Raw genomic sequence first — 16,995 nt, forward strand, 5'->3', positions numbered from 1 at the left:
CAGTAAGGCGGACATTATGTATGTTAGAGATTAATGATTACATGATTCGTTAACTAACCTACTTTTTTTTAATTTTGATTTTATGGCATATTGTTGCAAAACTGAAGGCCGTCGACAACATTCAAGAGCTCCTTTTCTAAATTTTATTAACCAGAGATGCAGTTTAATACAATGAATGTAAAAAATACGCCTCTGAAAACTTGAGTTGGATTTAGGCTTTGCAAATTCAGAAAACGGCACTGCTGCATGTAGTATTGTCGCCGAAAGATGTAGCCTTTTCTACATCACCAATGCACAAATGGTGTCTGTATTTGATGCTTAAAATACGAGCAGCACCATTTTATAGATGTTTTCCTGACATTTGCAGAGACACCTTGCTTCGTCCCCTTAAAGGGGCACCGATGGGTCGTTGATGTATTGCCATTTTATACTTCTGTGAATTGTAAGTCTGTGATTCCACTGGCCAGGTTTTAGCGCCTAGCGCACGGTGAATTTTACAAAAAACGCGATAAAAATCGGAATAGGGTAACTCCTCCACCGAGAGCGACTGCCATTTTGAAATGCTCGTGTGAAATGCTGGGAGCGTCATCTGCAATATCAAAGGACACGTCTCTTTCTTTCGTGGAAAATTGACACAGTGGTCGTCCATCATGCAGAAGTGCTTGAGGGACATGTTACAGCACAAAAACAATATAGAGTAAGGTTAAGCACTGTCAGTCAGTGGGCTGCGCGGTAAGGCTCCTTAGCTTATCAACGCATTGATTTGTCGCATCACACCAGTGACAAGGGCAGCACGACCAACGGTCACCTATTGTCATAATGCGAAGTTTTCTGCCCCGCGACGTCAATCGAATTGATCAACAAACAGTCGCCCGATCTGTTTTGGTCAGATCGGAGGCTGAGCGAGAACTTGACGCCCAATGATTTAACGGCATGAACAGCTCACTTGTCCGGTTCGGGCCTGCAATTTCGGTGGTTATGAAGTGCTCATTCACAAGCTTTAGTGGTTGCATGTGGTCATCGAGTGTAGTTCTGGCAATAGTGACCCCAAATCGGCGACTGCTTACATCACAAAGCGCGTGCACATTGAGTGGGAAGCGCCGATGTGACGCTGTCTGGCGATCAATACTGAGGGCAGCCGGCAGCTGTCAGCACCGCTTGTGGACGTGGCACAGTCAGGGGATGTAGCATCCTCAGCGCTTTTTTGCAGCGCTCTTGTAGTTTGTAAACAAATAAAGGTGCAGTTGGTGTGAAAAGGGGAGAATATTTTTGGTATTGCTAGCTCAGCTTGCATTTTATGCCGTGCGAACCAGCAGCATGCGTTCAGTTATATACAAAAGCTATGTAAACAAACACGCTGTGGGTACAGTCATAATTCGCGAATCAGCGCATTCTTGCAGGAGTTTAGGGCTCACGCTTCAAATATACTATAAAAAATGTATGTTTACGTTGAAGCACTCCAGAGTTATTTGCTGGAGAAGCACCAGAAAAATACAGGCATGCTGTCGCAGCCACGAGTGCTTGCGTTTTTCTGCAGGGAGGCGAGACAGAGACGATGGTGGCTGGAGGGCTCTTGTTTGGTGCGGGCAGTGAAGCACATCCAAATCACGTTCGGTTATGCGATGATGGGGTTGAAGCAGCAGTGGCGGCGGCCCATGGTTTTGTGCACCGGCACTAAACATTTGTAATATCCACATTCTTCATTCTCACCAACGAAACATTGTAAACTTCAGGGGTGCTCAGAGGACTGCTGGTAATTTTTGCCACGATATAATGGGGGTGATAGGGGATCACGGATGCTCCGGTCGTGGGCCATTACCATTAACAAATATTCAAATACAGTCGAACCCGAATATATCGAACTTGAAGGGGATCGCGAAATAGTTCGATATATAGAAATCGGCTTGGGACGGCACTTACGATGCGAAAAAACAATACCGTAGTTGTTGTGTAATCAACTCACTCACATAATGAACCCACCCTCCACTTTTGCACTCGAGAATTTTGGGAAAAAAAAAAAAACAAAAAACTTTAAGGCCAGCTCACTCACATGCAAGCGATTAAGCAATCTCAGCGACGAGCGGCAGCGGCAGAGAAAAAAATTTCCAACTTGTTGGAACTGCGTTCCTCTGCCGTACGAGCTACCGCAGCAGCTCAAAACAAGGTTTCTGTGTCGCTGCGGCAGAAATCGCGAGCGTTTTCGCTTGCATGTCGATAGCGCGCCACTCCGTTTGGGTTGTCTCATCCACAGCTCATTTCTTGGCAGCGTGCCAAGATGCTGTGCAACGATAACATTAACGTCGATAGCTCCTACGGCGGCGGGGAGCGAACTTGGCAGACTGCCCGTGATGGCTTGATTGCACAAGCGTGGTTCGGTTTATCACGCCGCGCTTGGGGCGGGCGTAGTCCACTGCCACAAAATCATTGGAAAGCGTGATACAGTAGCTGCAAATGCTGTTTGAAGCGAAAATTGCTAAAAGCCGGTGTCATGATCGCAGCTGACCGCGTGCTTTCGTTGATTCATACATGCAAGAATAAACGACTCCCGGGGGAAAAAAAAAAAGCCGCTTCGTAACGCCATATCTTACGCTACGTCGCGCGTACAGCACAACGATAAAAATAGACTCTCGCAAAAAAAAAAAAAAAAAAGAAAGATAGATCTGCTGCTTCTTAACTTCCGCAGGCACCATAGCCACGTCAGCCACCGCGCGCAGAGAGTTCGCAACACACGCTGGAGAAAGCGTCTGACATTCTGTCTGAAAACGGGCTCAGCCACTGAGCTGGCTTGGCGCATGCGTAGTGCGTGCTGCTGCGAACGAAGGCCGGGAAAGAGGAAGGAGTGAGATAGCTCGGCAAAAGAATGGGCACACCCTTGCGCTTCGCTCTGTCGGGCTTTCCCCCTCTCGTTCCCACCAGTTCTCTCTGGTTCATTCATGCACATGGCTTGCAAACGTCACGTGCTGGCGCGCGGGAAACGATAACCGCAAATGCGCGCGCCTTTAGAGAATGGGCGCGGTGCTGCCCTAGCCGAACTGCCCCCTCTCATTACTTCCGCGCGTGGCTTGAAAACATCACGCGGCAGACGGCAGAGGGTGATGCGATCGTCTTTGGGAAAGGCACACTTTCTAGTGCGTGGTGCAGAGTTCGATATATCGAACGACCGCTGAAATTGAGTTCGATATATGACGCGGCTTTCCTATACTTTTACATGGGATTTTCAAGGGGATATTCCGTGAGTCCGATATAACCAAAATTCGATATATCCGGGTTCGACTGTAGTCATCACCAAATATTATAATTGTTGCCAAATATTTAGCTGACGCTACACTCTCAGCTTCAATAGAACAATGCAGTTTAACTGTGCAATCAGTGAAACTTCTTACTGCATGCATCCATGACGATCATAGATGGGGTCCTTCTTACAGTCGCCATGTTAGCTCAACTGCAACGCCACTTATGCTTTGTGAAACTTTCCAATACATGACTGGTTTTTGCTACATTTCCACACTTGTTTGTAGGCGTTCTCATGTAACACACAATATCTACTGTTCAACCATGAGATGAATAAGCTCATGAAGACGTAAAAGGTGTAGGCTAACCTTTTCATAAGCGAGGAACTTGAGGGCGCTCTCGGGAGCTATCTTGATGACATTGATGCCGTTGCCACGCCAAAGGGACGGCATACCTCCTTCTTGCAACATGTGCCGCAAGCATTGTTGAATAGACTGGAACTCTTTGCCTCGAACCTGGTTAACCCAAAAGAAGCAAAATTATAAATCCACAAAATTTTCTTCTTAACTGAAGAGAGCAAAATTTCTGCAGTGTACCCTCAAGCTGAACATTCTACGAAACATGAGTGGACTACTTGCAATATCCCAAAACAATAACTGTTTACATAGTAAAGACGCTGTAAACTGGAGACTCACCAGCCTCAAGAGTATTCTAAAGGTGTGCGAATAGAACTTTTTTTAACTGAATCAAATGCCAATATTGCACCTCTGCTGAATCAAATATGAACATCGCAGCTTTCCATAAATCAAATACAAATCAATTTGTGATAGCACTGAATGAACTATGAATAGAATAGTGACAGTTAAGCGAATGTGAATGGCATATTTGCATCAGTGTTCGCTACTTTTGCAAATAAGTATGCGCAACGAGCAATGATGTGAAACACTGAAGACCCAGTACAATCGCGGACAGAATAAAATGGAAAACGCTTCCAAATTCAAACACTTCTGACCCGTAGTCTAATAGAATAAGTCTGCTGTCCTCACATGCAAAGACAAAAGTAAATATTACAAGCATATGCAAAAAGCATGCATTCTGTTTTATTAATTCACACGTGAGAAGACTCTGACCGCCAAAGTGTGGTCCATATTCTTCTGTCCGTGACTTGGAGTTAAAGCTGTAACTGTTAAATGACACAACAGTGATCTCCACTAAGGCACTGCGATAAGAATTCAGTACGTCAACTCTATGAGCACCAAGTTACATATGCAGAAAAAGCCTTTTTATAAGGATGAGATCGGCAATAAGGCAAGGTTGCTAATTTGCCTAAGCCATCCACGCTGTGGGGATACACACGAATCCCCTGCCCCCATTATAATGATCACGCATAATTAACACGCTTGATCACGCCCGCTGTTAGGGAGAACTGCGAGGAGAGAGCACACTGGCCACTCCCCACCGCCTCCCAGTCTCCCTCAGCGATACCGCGCGGATTTCCCTTTCTCCTTCGGCCTAGCCAGGACACCTCCTCTCCCCGGTTCGAGCTGAGGAGCGCGAAGCTCTCGACTCGCTCGGCATTTTTTGACAGTTGAGCGTGCACGTGCACAGTTCTATTTTCCGTCGGGGAGACCGCCGCCTTCACCCTCTTCACCAGGTGTCGTATGCATTTACCGCCGCAGGCCGTAAGCGCGAAGCTGCGCCAGGTGAGCAGAACACTCCTCTCACCTCCTTGCGTGTGCTTCCCCTTTAGGTGGTTTATTTCACCCCCGTACATGAGCGGGACGTTTGCTCGCTACGGCGGTTGTATTTGAGTGCTGTTCTCTTGCCGCGTACTCGAGCACAATAAACTGTTTGAGTATGTAACTCGGTGTTAGTCCCCTCTGTCCCGAACCCGCCGCAGTAGCGACATCTTGCACCGCGGATTGGAGGTTACAGCTCTGTCTATTAGGACTGCACGCCAGGGCTAGAAGGCGACTATAGTATTTAGCTCCCCATGGCGCATTGCGAGAATAACCCTCATAACGCATACTGATCACTGCAGGATGGTAAGCAGCATCTGTGTGGTCCCCGTTTTCTAAACAATAGAAGAAAATACTATGGCGAGCCTCATTGGAACCTCGCGCTAACTGCTCAAAAAGTATTTGAAAAGGTCGTAATATTGCTACGTGGCGGCAAGCGATGACAACAGAAGAACAGAAGACGGAGAGAAGATGCTTGATGTTCGTGAGATGACGTTTAATGAATCTGTGAGTGGGCCTAGCGCGCGCGCTCCTGCCCGCGCCACTGCCCTCTTCTTCCTCCTTCGTCCGTAGCAATATATTCAATTTGGTTAGAACAATTTCTGAAATACCCTACTTGGATTTGTTCGAAAAATCGACAATAAAGCATTGATGAAAATGTGATAAAATGGTCATCACACTATTCTGGATAATTCTTTCTAGCCTCACAAATTTGAATCAATGAGCTTTTACTGTATTCAAAACGTACTTCACGAAATAGGATTGAGCACACCCACTGCTTTCTAAATGCCTTTTCACACTACACCAAATTTCCAGCGAGCGATGCGGATTTGGCCGCTTTTGACATCGACGGAGGCGACCAGGCCAGGACCCATTTTTGTTGTGTTCGTCAAGGGAGTGGCGAAAGGATTTCGACGTCGCATCTCGACAAGTACGAATATGACGGCTGGCATGGAAGTTATGGCACTATTATTTTCTCTGTTTACATGCTCCTTGATGCCAAAAAAGCATGTCCTATCCTCTATGACAAGAAGCACCAACACTTCAATCATACTGCTTTGCTTACAAGGAGCAGCGGTGGGAGAAGATAGATAATGAAATGAGGGTGAGCGATGTGTACACTTGCTTTTGGCAGAACGCCAATAAGCCCTACAAGCCTAGAGCCCTGATTGGCTCTCTGCTAGTTTTCAGAGCAGCGATACAAGAGAGAACAGTGCTATTTTCCCAGCACCAGTGAGGTGTTATTCTGCCGGGGCTCTCACCATCTCTCGTTTTGTTCGCTAATATGCAAAACAGGGAAAAGGAACTGGTGTGAAACCTCGTCAATCACACTGTTTCTGTGGAAATGCAAGAAGCGTAGAAGTTCCGCCATTGCAGACATCGACAGAAGAGAACTGGTACCATTTTTATAGAGACATTCACATACCGATTTCATCAGTGCGTCGGAATGTAATGAACAAAAATAATTTCAAACATTTATTAATTTAATTAAGAAACTTGAGCTTCAAAGTTTCAGTTGTACATTACAAGTTTGCAACCCCGCACAAATGTTACAGGTTAGCATTTCACTAAGAAGCTAAGCTATCAACGATGCACACATCTGGAGTAATGCATGTTAAACCATGTTAAACCATTAAATGCAGCGCTGAAATTAAGAAGAGAACACACTGAAACATACACCACAGGTTATGGTTACTTCTTTACTTGCCAAAAACAGTCTTGAAAACTATGTCTCCATATCATGCAACAAACCAAATTTTCAAAAAGCTAATTTCCTAAACACTGCAGTGCCATTATGGCCTCTAACTCTTGTGTTTAGCCACTTATATAAGCAGCTCTTGCAGCTGTGAATCAGAAGCCACTGGTGGCAAGGCCACCTGCAAGAGAACTCGTCAGAAGCAAAATTACGGCATCCAAAATGTAGCACTTGCGTGCCCTGAATGCTGTATCAGGGTGTGTCAATGGCAAAGCCAGTTACATAAATAGAGACACAAAAATTTTAAAATACAATGTTTCTGCCTGTCTATACAAAAAGCCATTCATAACATGGTCTGCTATTATGACACATCTCCAACACTGCCTCTGCTCACTGGCACAAATATCTTTGTGAAAAAACCTTACTAAGCAAATTTACAAAAGTAGAAGCCTATTCAATTATTTCCAAGATCTGACAAAGTTGAAGCAAGTGCACAGTGCTCACAAGTGAAATTCTTTTGTTCGCAGGTTGCATCCAACTATAGCTGAGCTAAGTACAGTAAAATCTTGTTAGTTCAACTCCCCTTAATATTAAGAAGTTTGGACAATTTCACTGTAGCTGAGCTTAATACAGTAAAATATTTCTAATTCAACCCCTATTAATATCCAGAAATTTGAACAATTTGAAATTGGAGCACTGTCCTGTCCGACACCCATATAAATTTATGGCATCGGCGAGCTCGCACCGGTTAATTCAGATGGGGCCACATCTAGGTACAACCTACAAAGCTAGCAATCATCCAAAAAGACCATCCCAAACTTAAATTGCATGGAACAATGGTGCCCACCACCTCAGGTACAACAACGGTTGGAAGTCCCCCTAAACAAAATATAACCTAGCAGCATAGTTTCAATTTCACTTCCCTTAACTTCACACCGTCCTGCAGCTGTCATCGGGTATGCGCATCAGCCAGTCACGCTGCTTCAGATGCTGTTTCGTGTGCCACTGACCTTTCAGTTTTATTTTGGAATGACATAGTGCCATTCTAACTCCTACGCATATTTCTCTCGCTCTTGCACCCACTCGCTTCCTGCACTCTTCTGAGTTGGTTGAACTGCCATGTTTTGAGAATGCGTCACCGTACAGTCGTGCATGAACATCTTCAAAATGTGACAGGGCAGTTTCAAAGGAAGCACCATTGTTACTGCATCACACTGCGAAAGGGGCCGTGGAGGCAATTCTTTGAGATTCCCAATAGTGTGTGCAAAGCCAAGCACTTGCCGAAACCATGGAAAATCGTCTCTTAGTCCTCATCTCAGATGCATAAAATATCATATAAAGTTGAACCCGGATAATTCGAATTTTGGTTATATCGAACTCAAGGAATATCCCCTTGAAAATCCCATGTAAAAGTACAGGAAAGCTATGCGGTATATCGAACTCCGCACCACTTGTTGGATGGTGCGCCTTCCTCAAAGACGATCGCATCACCCTCGGCCGTTTGAAGCTTTCAAAGCCACGCGCGGAATCAATGAAAGGGCACAGTTCGATGATGGCTGGTCTAGGGCAGTGCCGCGCCCTTTCCCTAAAGGCGCTCGCATGTTGCGGTGTTCCCTGCTGCACCAAAACGTGGTGCTTGCAAGCCATGTGCGTGAAGGAACGAGAGCGAACCAATGCAGCCGTGGTGTTCGGGAGAGGGGAAAAATGCGATAGAGCGAAGCGCAAGGGTGTGCCCACTCTTCTGCCAAGCTTTACCTTTCCCCTTCCTCTCTCTTTCCCGGTCTTCGTTCGCAGCAGCACTACGCATGCACGGACAAGCCAGCTCAGCCGCTCAGCCCGTGGTAGACGCTTTCTCCAGTGAGAGTTGTGAACACTCTGCGCGCAGCTGCTGACGTGCGATGCGCGTCTCGTGTCGTCGTGCTGAACTATGTAAGCTACGGCGGCTGCGGGCGCTAAGCAGCGGCAGTTCTTTTTTATTTATTTTTTATTTATTTTTTTGCAGGGGCCATCGTGCTGAACATGTGGCGTAGCGTATGCTATGGCGACTGCAGACGTTAGGAAGCAGCAATTTTTTTTTTTCTTTTGGGAGAGTTGTCCTTACTTGTTGTGCTGAACGTGCGGCGCAGCGTAAGCTATGGCGGCTGCGGACATTAACAAGAGGCAGGGTTTTTTATTTTTCGAGAGTCAACCATCCTAGTCGTGCTAAGCGTGTGGCGTAGCGTATGCTATGGCGGCTGTGTACATTAGGAAGCCCCATTTTTTTTTTTCTTTAGGGAGAGTCGTACTTACTTGTGCTGAACGTGCGGCGCAGCGTAAGCTATGGTGGCTGCGGACATTAAGAAGAGGCAGGCTTTTTTTATTGTGAGAGTCGTCCATTTTTACATCTATAAATCAACGAAAGCACAACTGTGATCATGACACCGACTTTTAGCATTGTTCGCTTCAAACGGCATTTGCAGCTATTATGCCTTCAAATGATTTTGTGACAGTGGACTGCCCGCCTCAAGCGCGGCGTGACAAATCGAACCAGGCTTGTGCAATCAAGTCATCACAGGCACTCTGCCAAGTTCGCTCCCTGCCACCGCAGGATCCATCAAAAGTATAGTCAAAGATAAACATGCCGTGATGTTATCGCTGCATAGCATCTTGGCGCACAGCCAATAAATGAGCTGTGGATACGCGACAGTCAAAACGGAGGGACGTGCTACCATACATTTTTTTTTTTTTTTTTTTTTCAAATTCTTCGGACAAATGTGAGGAGTGGGTTCATTATGCGAGTGGGTTGATTACGCGACAAATACAGTATAATTTTTCACCATCGCAAGTAGCGTCTTAAGCAGATTTCTGTATATCGAATAATCAATATATCTAACTATTTCACGATCTCCTTCGAGTTGAATATATCCGGGTTCGACTGTACCAGGCATTCATTAGATCCAATTACTGTGATGCAAATGATTTGCAGTCGTTTTTAGGACCATTCGATAATGAAAACTTTTGGATTTGAAATTCTTTCCTGATCTTGTGAAGGCCAAATTAACAAGGTTTTACAGTAATTCTTTTTACTAGCGCGTATCTTCACAATACTGCAATCAATCTGTGCATTCTGCCTGCTCTGGCTTCTACGAGGTGCACACTTTCGCCTTGCCCGTGCTATTTTTTTGTTTCATCATGTTCATTTTGCACCGTGTATCTACTCTTATCACGTACAAACTAGGCTAACAGTCGATTCTTCTGAACACTTTCAAAACTTTACACAGATCACAGCATTCAGATTTCACTATCCTTTTGCATCCAAAAATATAGTCTACCGACATTGAATTGCTTGAACGTGCTCGCCAAAAAAAGGGCCAAATTTCAGATATACTCAGGTCAAGTGCTTCTTAGTAAGAAAAAAAATGAAACTAAACTAAGGCACCAAAAATGAGCCACGCATGTCACTAAACAGCGAAGAAAAATGTAAGCATATCTTAATTTTACATTAGTCAGTAAACCTTGAGTTTTACTTTCCATTACTAAAGATTCTTTCATCCTGGCTTGTAGGAAGTGGTTACAGTGTTATTTAATGCCTTCACAACTAGTCGCTGACTAATTTTGAGGATTCAGTGGTACCCGGAAAACCCCATTCCTGTGAAAAATTGGGCTCAGAAGCTGTGAGCTTCACTGCTTCTCACGTTTCGATTGCAAGCAACAATATTCAATTGCATTTGAGTCAAGAGTCCTGCTTTCGTCATATCCGCACCACTTCACATTGAGACTGCAACGCCACCGCAGGTCATGCTTCGAACACGCCAAAATGCCCGCCTGAGCTGTGTGAAGTGAGAATGGTGCTGTGCAGAAGCAACGACAATCGCAAAGATCGAGAGTGGGAACCGACAATGCCCACGAGAAGGAAGCGAATGCCTTCAATGGCACCCACAAGTCCCTCCGCCCCCATTTGCTCTACACCACAGGTATCGTCTAACCCATGGCAGAGGTTTTCAATGTGATCGCACTGTTCTAAGGCACCCTGAATGGCTATGAAAGGTTTGCCACTGACTCGAGTGGCAACAACAAGGAACAAGTAGTCACATCTATCCATCCAACTGCCTCCGCTTAAATTCAAGATGGTGACTTTCATGGTGGCAAAGGGTATTGGTTAGGACAGTGAAGCCCATTCGTGCCTAGCCAGGTTCAAAATATGAACTCTATATATATATAAAAAAAAATGATAACCATAGTAGCTTGTTTCCATCATTTCAGTTCAAAAAATCTAACTTTTCAACTCCAAAGAGTCTGAAATATTGGTTGTCAATATGTACACATTCCTATTAGATCAAGGTGGAAAGAGCGCTAACAGAGGACGGAGCAAGAACACAATACAAGTGCTGCATGACGGTTTCTCGTGAGTAAAGCTTGAAATATGGTGTTAATCAATTTGAACCACTGGAGTTCAAAAAATCGGTCAGCTCCTGTACACTGACTGCAATAGCTTTACTGTCTAGCTAACAAGCTGCAAATGACTTCCAAAAAGAACTAAACGTTACACAACTTCAATGAACTGGGAGTTTCTTGGGCACACAACAGCCTGTATCAGCTCTGTAGCCGAAACTGCCTGTTATGGGAAAATGGCGGAAAATAGGGCAGGTCCACTAGAATTTGCAGCAAATTTAAAGGGTCACTGCTTAAAAGACCAACTGCCAAGAAGGGATGCTAAGGTATATACCTGCAGAAAGACCTTCAGGCGGTCGAGAGGGGCAGTACACGTTCGGGAAACTGCTCCAGCAACTCCCCCAGCTACCAAATGTCGCCACCACATGCCTGTGTGGATCTCTTCTTCCGTGAAATCGTCTGGCACCAGTGAGTCCTCACCAAGGTCCACAAACTGCAGAACAGAAAAAAATAAAACGTAGCTACAATGATTCTCCATGAACCACCATCTTATAAAAGCGACTACGGAATATTTAGCACTTACAGCTGCCGACTAAACCCAAAGACAAATTCCAAAGACTGATAAAAACTCTTATCTCCGGTTAAACAGTAGAAAATGCCAGGTCAGTTCTCAATGCTGTACAACATAGGTACTAAACAGTTTCCATACCCTACAGATAACCTCAAATTATAGGGTATTAAATCAAGTCATTTTTTTTTTATCTGACACTTCTTTTTTTATCTATCAGAACATAAAGGGCCACTGTCCAGGGAAGGACCCTTTAAGCCAAGGAGCTCAGTGTTTCGATCAGGTACCAGAGATAGTCTGTGTAAGATGCTACAGTGACACGCGCGCCGCAAAGCAACAAAAATACAAATCAAAGCTCTCTCATGCTCTCCTTGGGGAAGCCAGCTTCCCCGTTTCCTGCGCTGGCCAGTCGAGCCACAATAATGACGTACTTTCCGCGAACGACATCCATTGGTCTGTCTCGCTGTTTGAGGGTGAAGGATGGGTGTCTACCGCTCGCTGCACGCTTTTCCCTCGCCACGGCCCGACTGAATCCAGAGGCGCGCACTCCCTCGCCCGTTTTTTTTCCCGCGCAGGCGGAGTGCAACGCCCCACCTCCCGCCAAACGCAGAGGAGGAAGGGGAATTTGTCTTGCAGAGGCTAGACGACCTCGGGCAGGAGAGTGAAAAACCTTTGCGAGGGAACGAAAGGAGAGAAACACGACAGAATCGGGTGATTGGGGTGGCTGTAACTGCATTATTAGCTACTCTTTTCAAAAACATTTTGTGGCCTTTCGTTCTGGAGGCGAAGTCTCACTTTCACCGCGGAAGAAAATATTTTTGACCGAAGGGTGGACAGTGGGCCTTTAAGGGAGACCCTGGTCTTTGACAAATTTTGTTAATATTTAACTTAGAGAGATGAAACTTTTGTTGCTAGTGTATTTTGGCATCCTAAAAACAAATATGCAATCGATTTTTGCCTCTCTCTGATCGATTTTAAGATTTCAAGTTTTTAATTGATCAGCATTCTGCCCAAGTTTTAATAATTCATACATTAATGACTGGCAAAAATTTTATGTCTACTTGTTCTACTGTAACCCCAGAGTGCAACTACATCATCAGCATAATTTTAGCAGCAGCAGTTCAAAGCCTGTCATAGGCTGTGCATAAATTTGTCAGTTTTTTTTCTATGAAAGTGCTAAATTAATTCAATTTTGCCAAAGAAAACTAGTAGTTTCTTGCTATAGTTTCAGAGAAGATGTATAAGCTTTCATATACACCAAGAATGATTGAAATCGAACCATTACATCAAAAGATACCTTGGGCAACAGCGCATGTCATGCTACGAAAAACACTTTTGAGAAAACGAAGAAAGAAGTTTCAAAACATAGCCTGAACTTATTTACTGCAAACTTGGGCATGAGATCTGACACACTTTGTATTAAAACCCTCCGGGAACATGATCACAGTCATTTTCCTTGATGCGCTTTTGTTTGGAGGAGCCTTGGTGATTAAACGTAAGACCTTGCGGAGAAGATTTTTCTGAATGATCTAGAGTCACCAAGTGTTGCAATAAGCATATGTATGAATATGCTTAAAGCTAACAGCAACTTATTAAAGTAGGTTCTGACTGGTTTCCAATGCCAGCGCATCATTTACCACCAATATAATTGCCCTTGAACAAATAAAATTGCCGGTGAACGGAATGCATGGTCCGGAGGCCGCCATCTAGACGAGTGCGTTTGCATTGTGAACTTCGCAAAAGTTGGTGCTAAGTTCTGGCGCGCAATCGCATTCTCACGTTCATGCTGTAAACGCAGTTGGCCTGCAAAGTGATAAGCGCCCATTGAGCGTCTTGCACCACGTAGCAAGTTTATTATGACAGGGTTTGGGATTCCGCCAGCGTCCCGCGACTACCACTGCGGCCAGAGGGCGATCTATCCCGGCATTGAATGCTGCTTAGGCATCACTTGCTTATCTGCACCATCACGATTAAGGTGCCCGTATGCGGCAAGAATTGCCTCGACAAAGTCATGCCGCTCCTTGCTATTACGCTGAGCATGACCGGCTATAGAAACCTTGCGCTGCCCAGGGGGTGCCGCGAAAACGGTGCTAAAAAGCGCCCCCTAGGCATCTGCTGGGTAGTACAAATCACGGCGTCTGCATTCGAATGCATGGAGTAAGTATGGATCCACCGCTTTAATTTCTATTATGTATGAATTACAACGAAATTAAGGCGCTGAAAATTCATCTAGGGCTGTCATGACGTAAAAAAAAAAAAGGTAATAAATAATGCAACGTCAGGCATGCAGCAATTGGAGGCGAAGAGCGGCCAGTCGATATAGCCAGGCGAGAGTCGCGCGGATTCGTGGAGCTCTACTAACTCTACGAAAGCTTTACACGCCGCTGAGCTGAAGCAAGTGCATACACGAAGCCGCAAGATGGATATAGGCAGCGTAAACAAGCCCTCTGAGTACACAAAATGTCCTTTCCATGGGCACCTTGAGCCGGCCGTGCATAGACGTTTGGGGTTTGCGTTCAATGCATGCATGTGATTTTGTAAGCTGATCCTAAGCTGGTTTTTGCTTTTTACGCACCATTTAGCTGACAAGTCACACTCGTAATGTTTGGAAATACAATCCACGTACTGAAAAGTCACACACAAAGCTGAAGCTGGAACTGCAGAAACGTTCGAATTACACCGCGGCAGGCGCTTGTGTTCGTCATTAGGTGCAGATATCAGAAGGCACGCTGACTTCGTTTCACTGCTCAACTGCTAATAGCCTTTGATTTATGTGCTTGCAGCTCTCGAGCAAGAGCTTTTGCCTGTAGGTGGCAGTGGGGACTTTGCATATTAGAATTAAGTACTCTATCAGATCAAGAATGCGCAGTGCATGACCAAAATGCTAATGTCGGCTGCTTAGTAATTATAAATATGCCTCAAATGACGTCTATTACTGTTTTCTCTTGAAAGTGAATGGCTGCTTTCATCGAGATAGCAAATCTTTTAAGTAAACTCTAGTTTATCGTCCTCACCTTTCGTTGCTTGACGTACGCACGTGCAGTTCTTACTTACACAGCTGCCGAAAACAGCAGCATAACGGACGGTTTCGCTCTCGATCACAGATAAACATATAGCTGTACTCTATATAATTTCAGCTCTGAGCCGGCGGAGCGGCAACTTAGAGCGAACGGCGTTTCTCTAACCAGTGCATGCACGCACATGACCGCCCGTACCAATCGCATCGTTGCCCCGTTCTGTGTGGCTTGAAAGAAAGCAGTAGAGTTGAACAAGGAAATTGTAAACTTGTCCGTGGCACCCTACGATACAAGTGAAAAAAGAGCAGCGGTGACGATGTTTCGGGACGGATGGTACGCAGCAATATCAATGCCGCATGCTTTGAACATTTCGCCGGAAGGCAGCCGCAGCGCTTCTTTTTTCTTTCTTTTAATGTTAGGCCATTGCTGGTTCACAACGATGTCCATGATACGTGACGACTCCTTTCACGCTCACGAAGGGGCAAAAAGAAGCACAAATCGACGTAGAAAGCCTGCGAGATATAAGTTGCAGCATAGGCAGAACTGCCGTTATACTACCCAGTTAAGCTTTTCTTGGCCGCCACAAGGCGGCGCCACCCTACTCAAAACTCCAGCGCAAGGTCCCTATTCCTTCCTCCATGCTATGCCGTTATCAGGCCATCGCGGACTCAGAGCGTCGCCGCTTCGTCATTGATTGCAGATAACCAGATGCGGCGATGCAGCGTCCCCGGCGCGTTTATATCCTTTCGCTACTTTGTTAGGCTAATAACGAAGCGTGAATCTAAATATCGCGCATTTCGCACTGTGGTCACGAAGAGAGAACGGCGCTAGGCCGACTAGGCTTAACCGAGAGACTTTCTCAAAATGGCGCCAGACCGCGAGCAGTTGACGCTGCCAACCAACCAAAGCTCGCCATTTTGCTCACGTGCGGTGGGAGACCAATAGCAGCGCGCGTTTCACGCGATTTCTTTCCTTTATTTTCCGCTTTGGTGGGCTCGCTCATGGTTGCCAATTGAAATATAGGAATGGCCTGAATCGCGCTCTTTCGAACAAGACCAAGATTATGCCCGCAGATCGCGTATTTCTCGAACTGCAGGCAATCGAAATTTGGCACAATATGACCTCAATTTAAAGGGCCACGTGCGCAGATTCTCTTGTTTGGAACGCTGTAGCGTGTGAATTAGGCAGTATTTTTCAACCAAACTTCGGAGAAAGCTGCGGAAAGATCTCAGGGTCGCGAAAACGAGGAGATCGAAAATCCGATTTTCGGCCGCAAAGACCCATGTCCCCCCTTAAGACAAGTACTCATACAGATTACAAGTTCTTCCAACAACCATGTGTCATCAGCACTAAAAAACAATATGACTGAGCTTCGCTAAGCTCGGATACGCATGCAGAAACAAAATTTAGAACCCTTTTCGCTAAGTTTTGCTTTGTTTACTTCTGCTTTGCCACACCTTTCCATGTTAAGGCTTTTATTAGGACGAAGGAGGCCTAATTAAGGCCTTCAGTGGACCTTTGCCAGAAGATGAAGACTGAAGAGCATAAGATGGTGTGTAGGGCCTCGTATGTAGGTCAGACAGGGCGATTCATCAATGATCACCTAAGAGAACATGCCTCGTCCCTTGCCGACACTGTGCCCAAAAGTAACTTGGTGCTGCACTGTAAGTCTTGCGAGAACTGCATTCCGCATTTTGAACAGTGCGTCATTCTAAAATGCTACCCTGACAAGCATACCAGAAAAATATTTGAAGCTCTTGTCATCGCCCGCAAAGGAGCTTCATGCTCAAACATACCTTCTGTTTTGTTGTTGCGCCACGAGCTTGCCTACCTTAACTGTTAGTAATGAGCATGGCCCTTTTTTGTGTTGTCGTTGTGGCCATTCTTTTCCTTCCTGAGCATCTGTCGCTCAGTGTATTCATACGCTCATGCTCCGGAATATATTCAGTTGTTAGTGGTGCTCGTGCTGTCTACTTCCTTGTCTCGTCTCCTGCGCTATTTTCTTCAAATATGCTCAGTCACCAACTTGCCCAGCAGCACACTTTGATGCTGTTTGCTTTAGCCTGCGTTCGAAGCCCACTGACTGCCGGCAACCTTTTTTTAAGAGCAGGTCCTTGAAAGAGGCTAATGCAGGCAGCAATGTTCCTGCCTTAAAAATTCTAATGCACCCCACCAGCTGGAGCCTAGAACTGTAGCTGTCACTGTAAAAAGCTTTGTGTGTTCAACATGCCAGTATTGGTGCACACTTCAGGCACAAAAAAATGTACATTGCCAATATTTAGGGCTCCAAATTCCTGCGATTTTGCCAAAGATTGTGTACTCATTCACTGTTTGCAGAATTGCAGATAAACAGTCATGTTGCTTTCTGATGCT

The 16,995-nt window shown here is 45.4% G+C and overlaps 1 protein-coding gene across 3 annotated transcripts in view; it reads right to left on the bottom strand.

The window, feature by feature from the left end:
• The window catches only part of SCaMC (Short Calcium-binding Mitochondrial Carrier), an 80,340-nt gene that overhangs the window by 40,229 nt on the left and 23,116 nt on the right, over positions 1 to 16,995 (bottom strand). For all 3 annotated transcript variants that reach the window (XM_084587817.1, XM_084587816.1, XM_084587818.1), the window contains exons 5-6: positions 11,372 to 11,530; positions 3,600 to 3,746 (exon numbers count right to left, since the gene is read on the bottom strand). In XM_084587817.1, coding sequence (XP_084443943.1) covers positions 3,600 to 3,746; positions 11,372 to 11,530 — 306 coding nt within the window. The remainder of the gene's footprint in view (positions 1 to 3,599; positions 3,747 to 11,371; positions 11,531 to 16,995) is intronic.

Source organism: Amblyomma maculatum, chromosome 1, assembly GCF_055883805.1.
Source record: "Amblyomma maculatum isolate TAMU_Amacu chromosome 1, ASM5588380v1, whole genome shotgun sequence".
NCBI classification, from domain to species: domain Eukaryota; kingdom Metazoa; phylum Arthropoda; class Arachnida; order Ixodida; family Ixodidae; genus Amblyomma; species Amblyomma maculatum.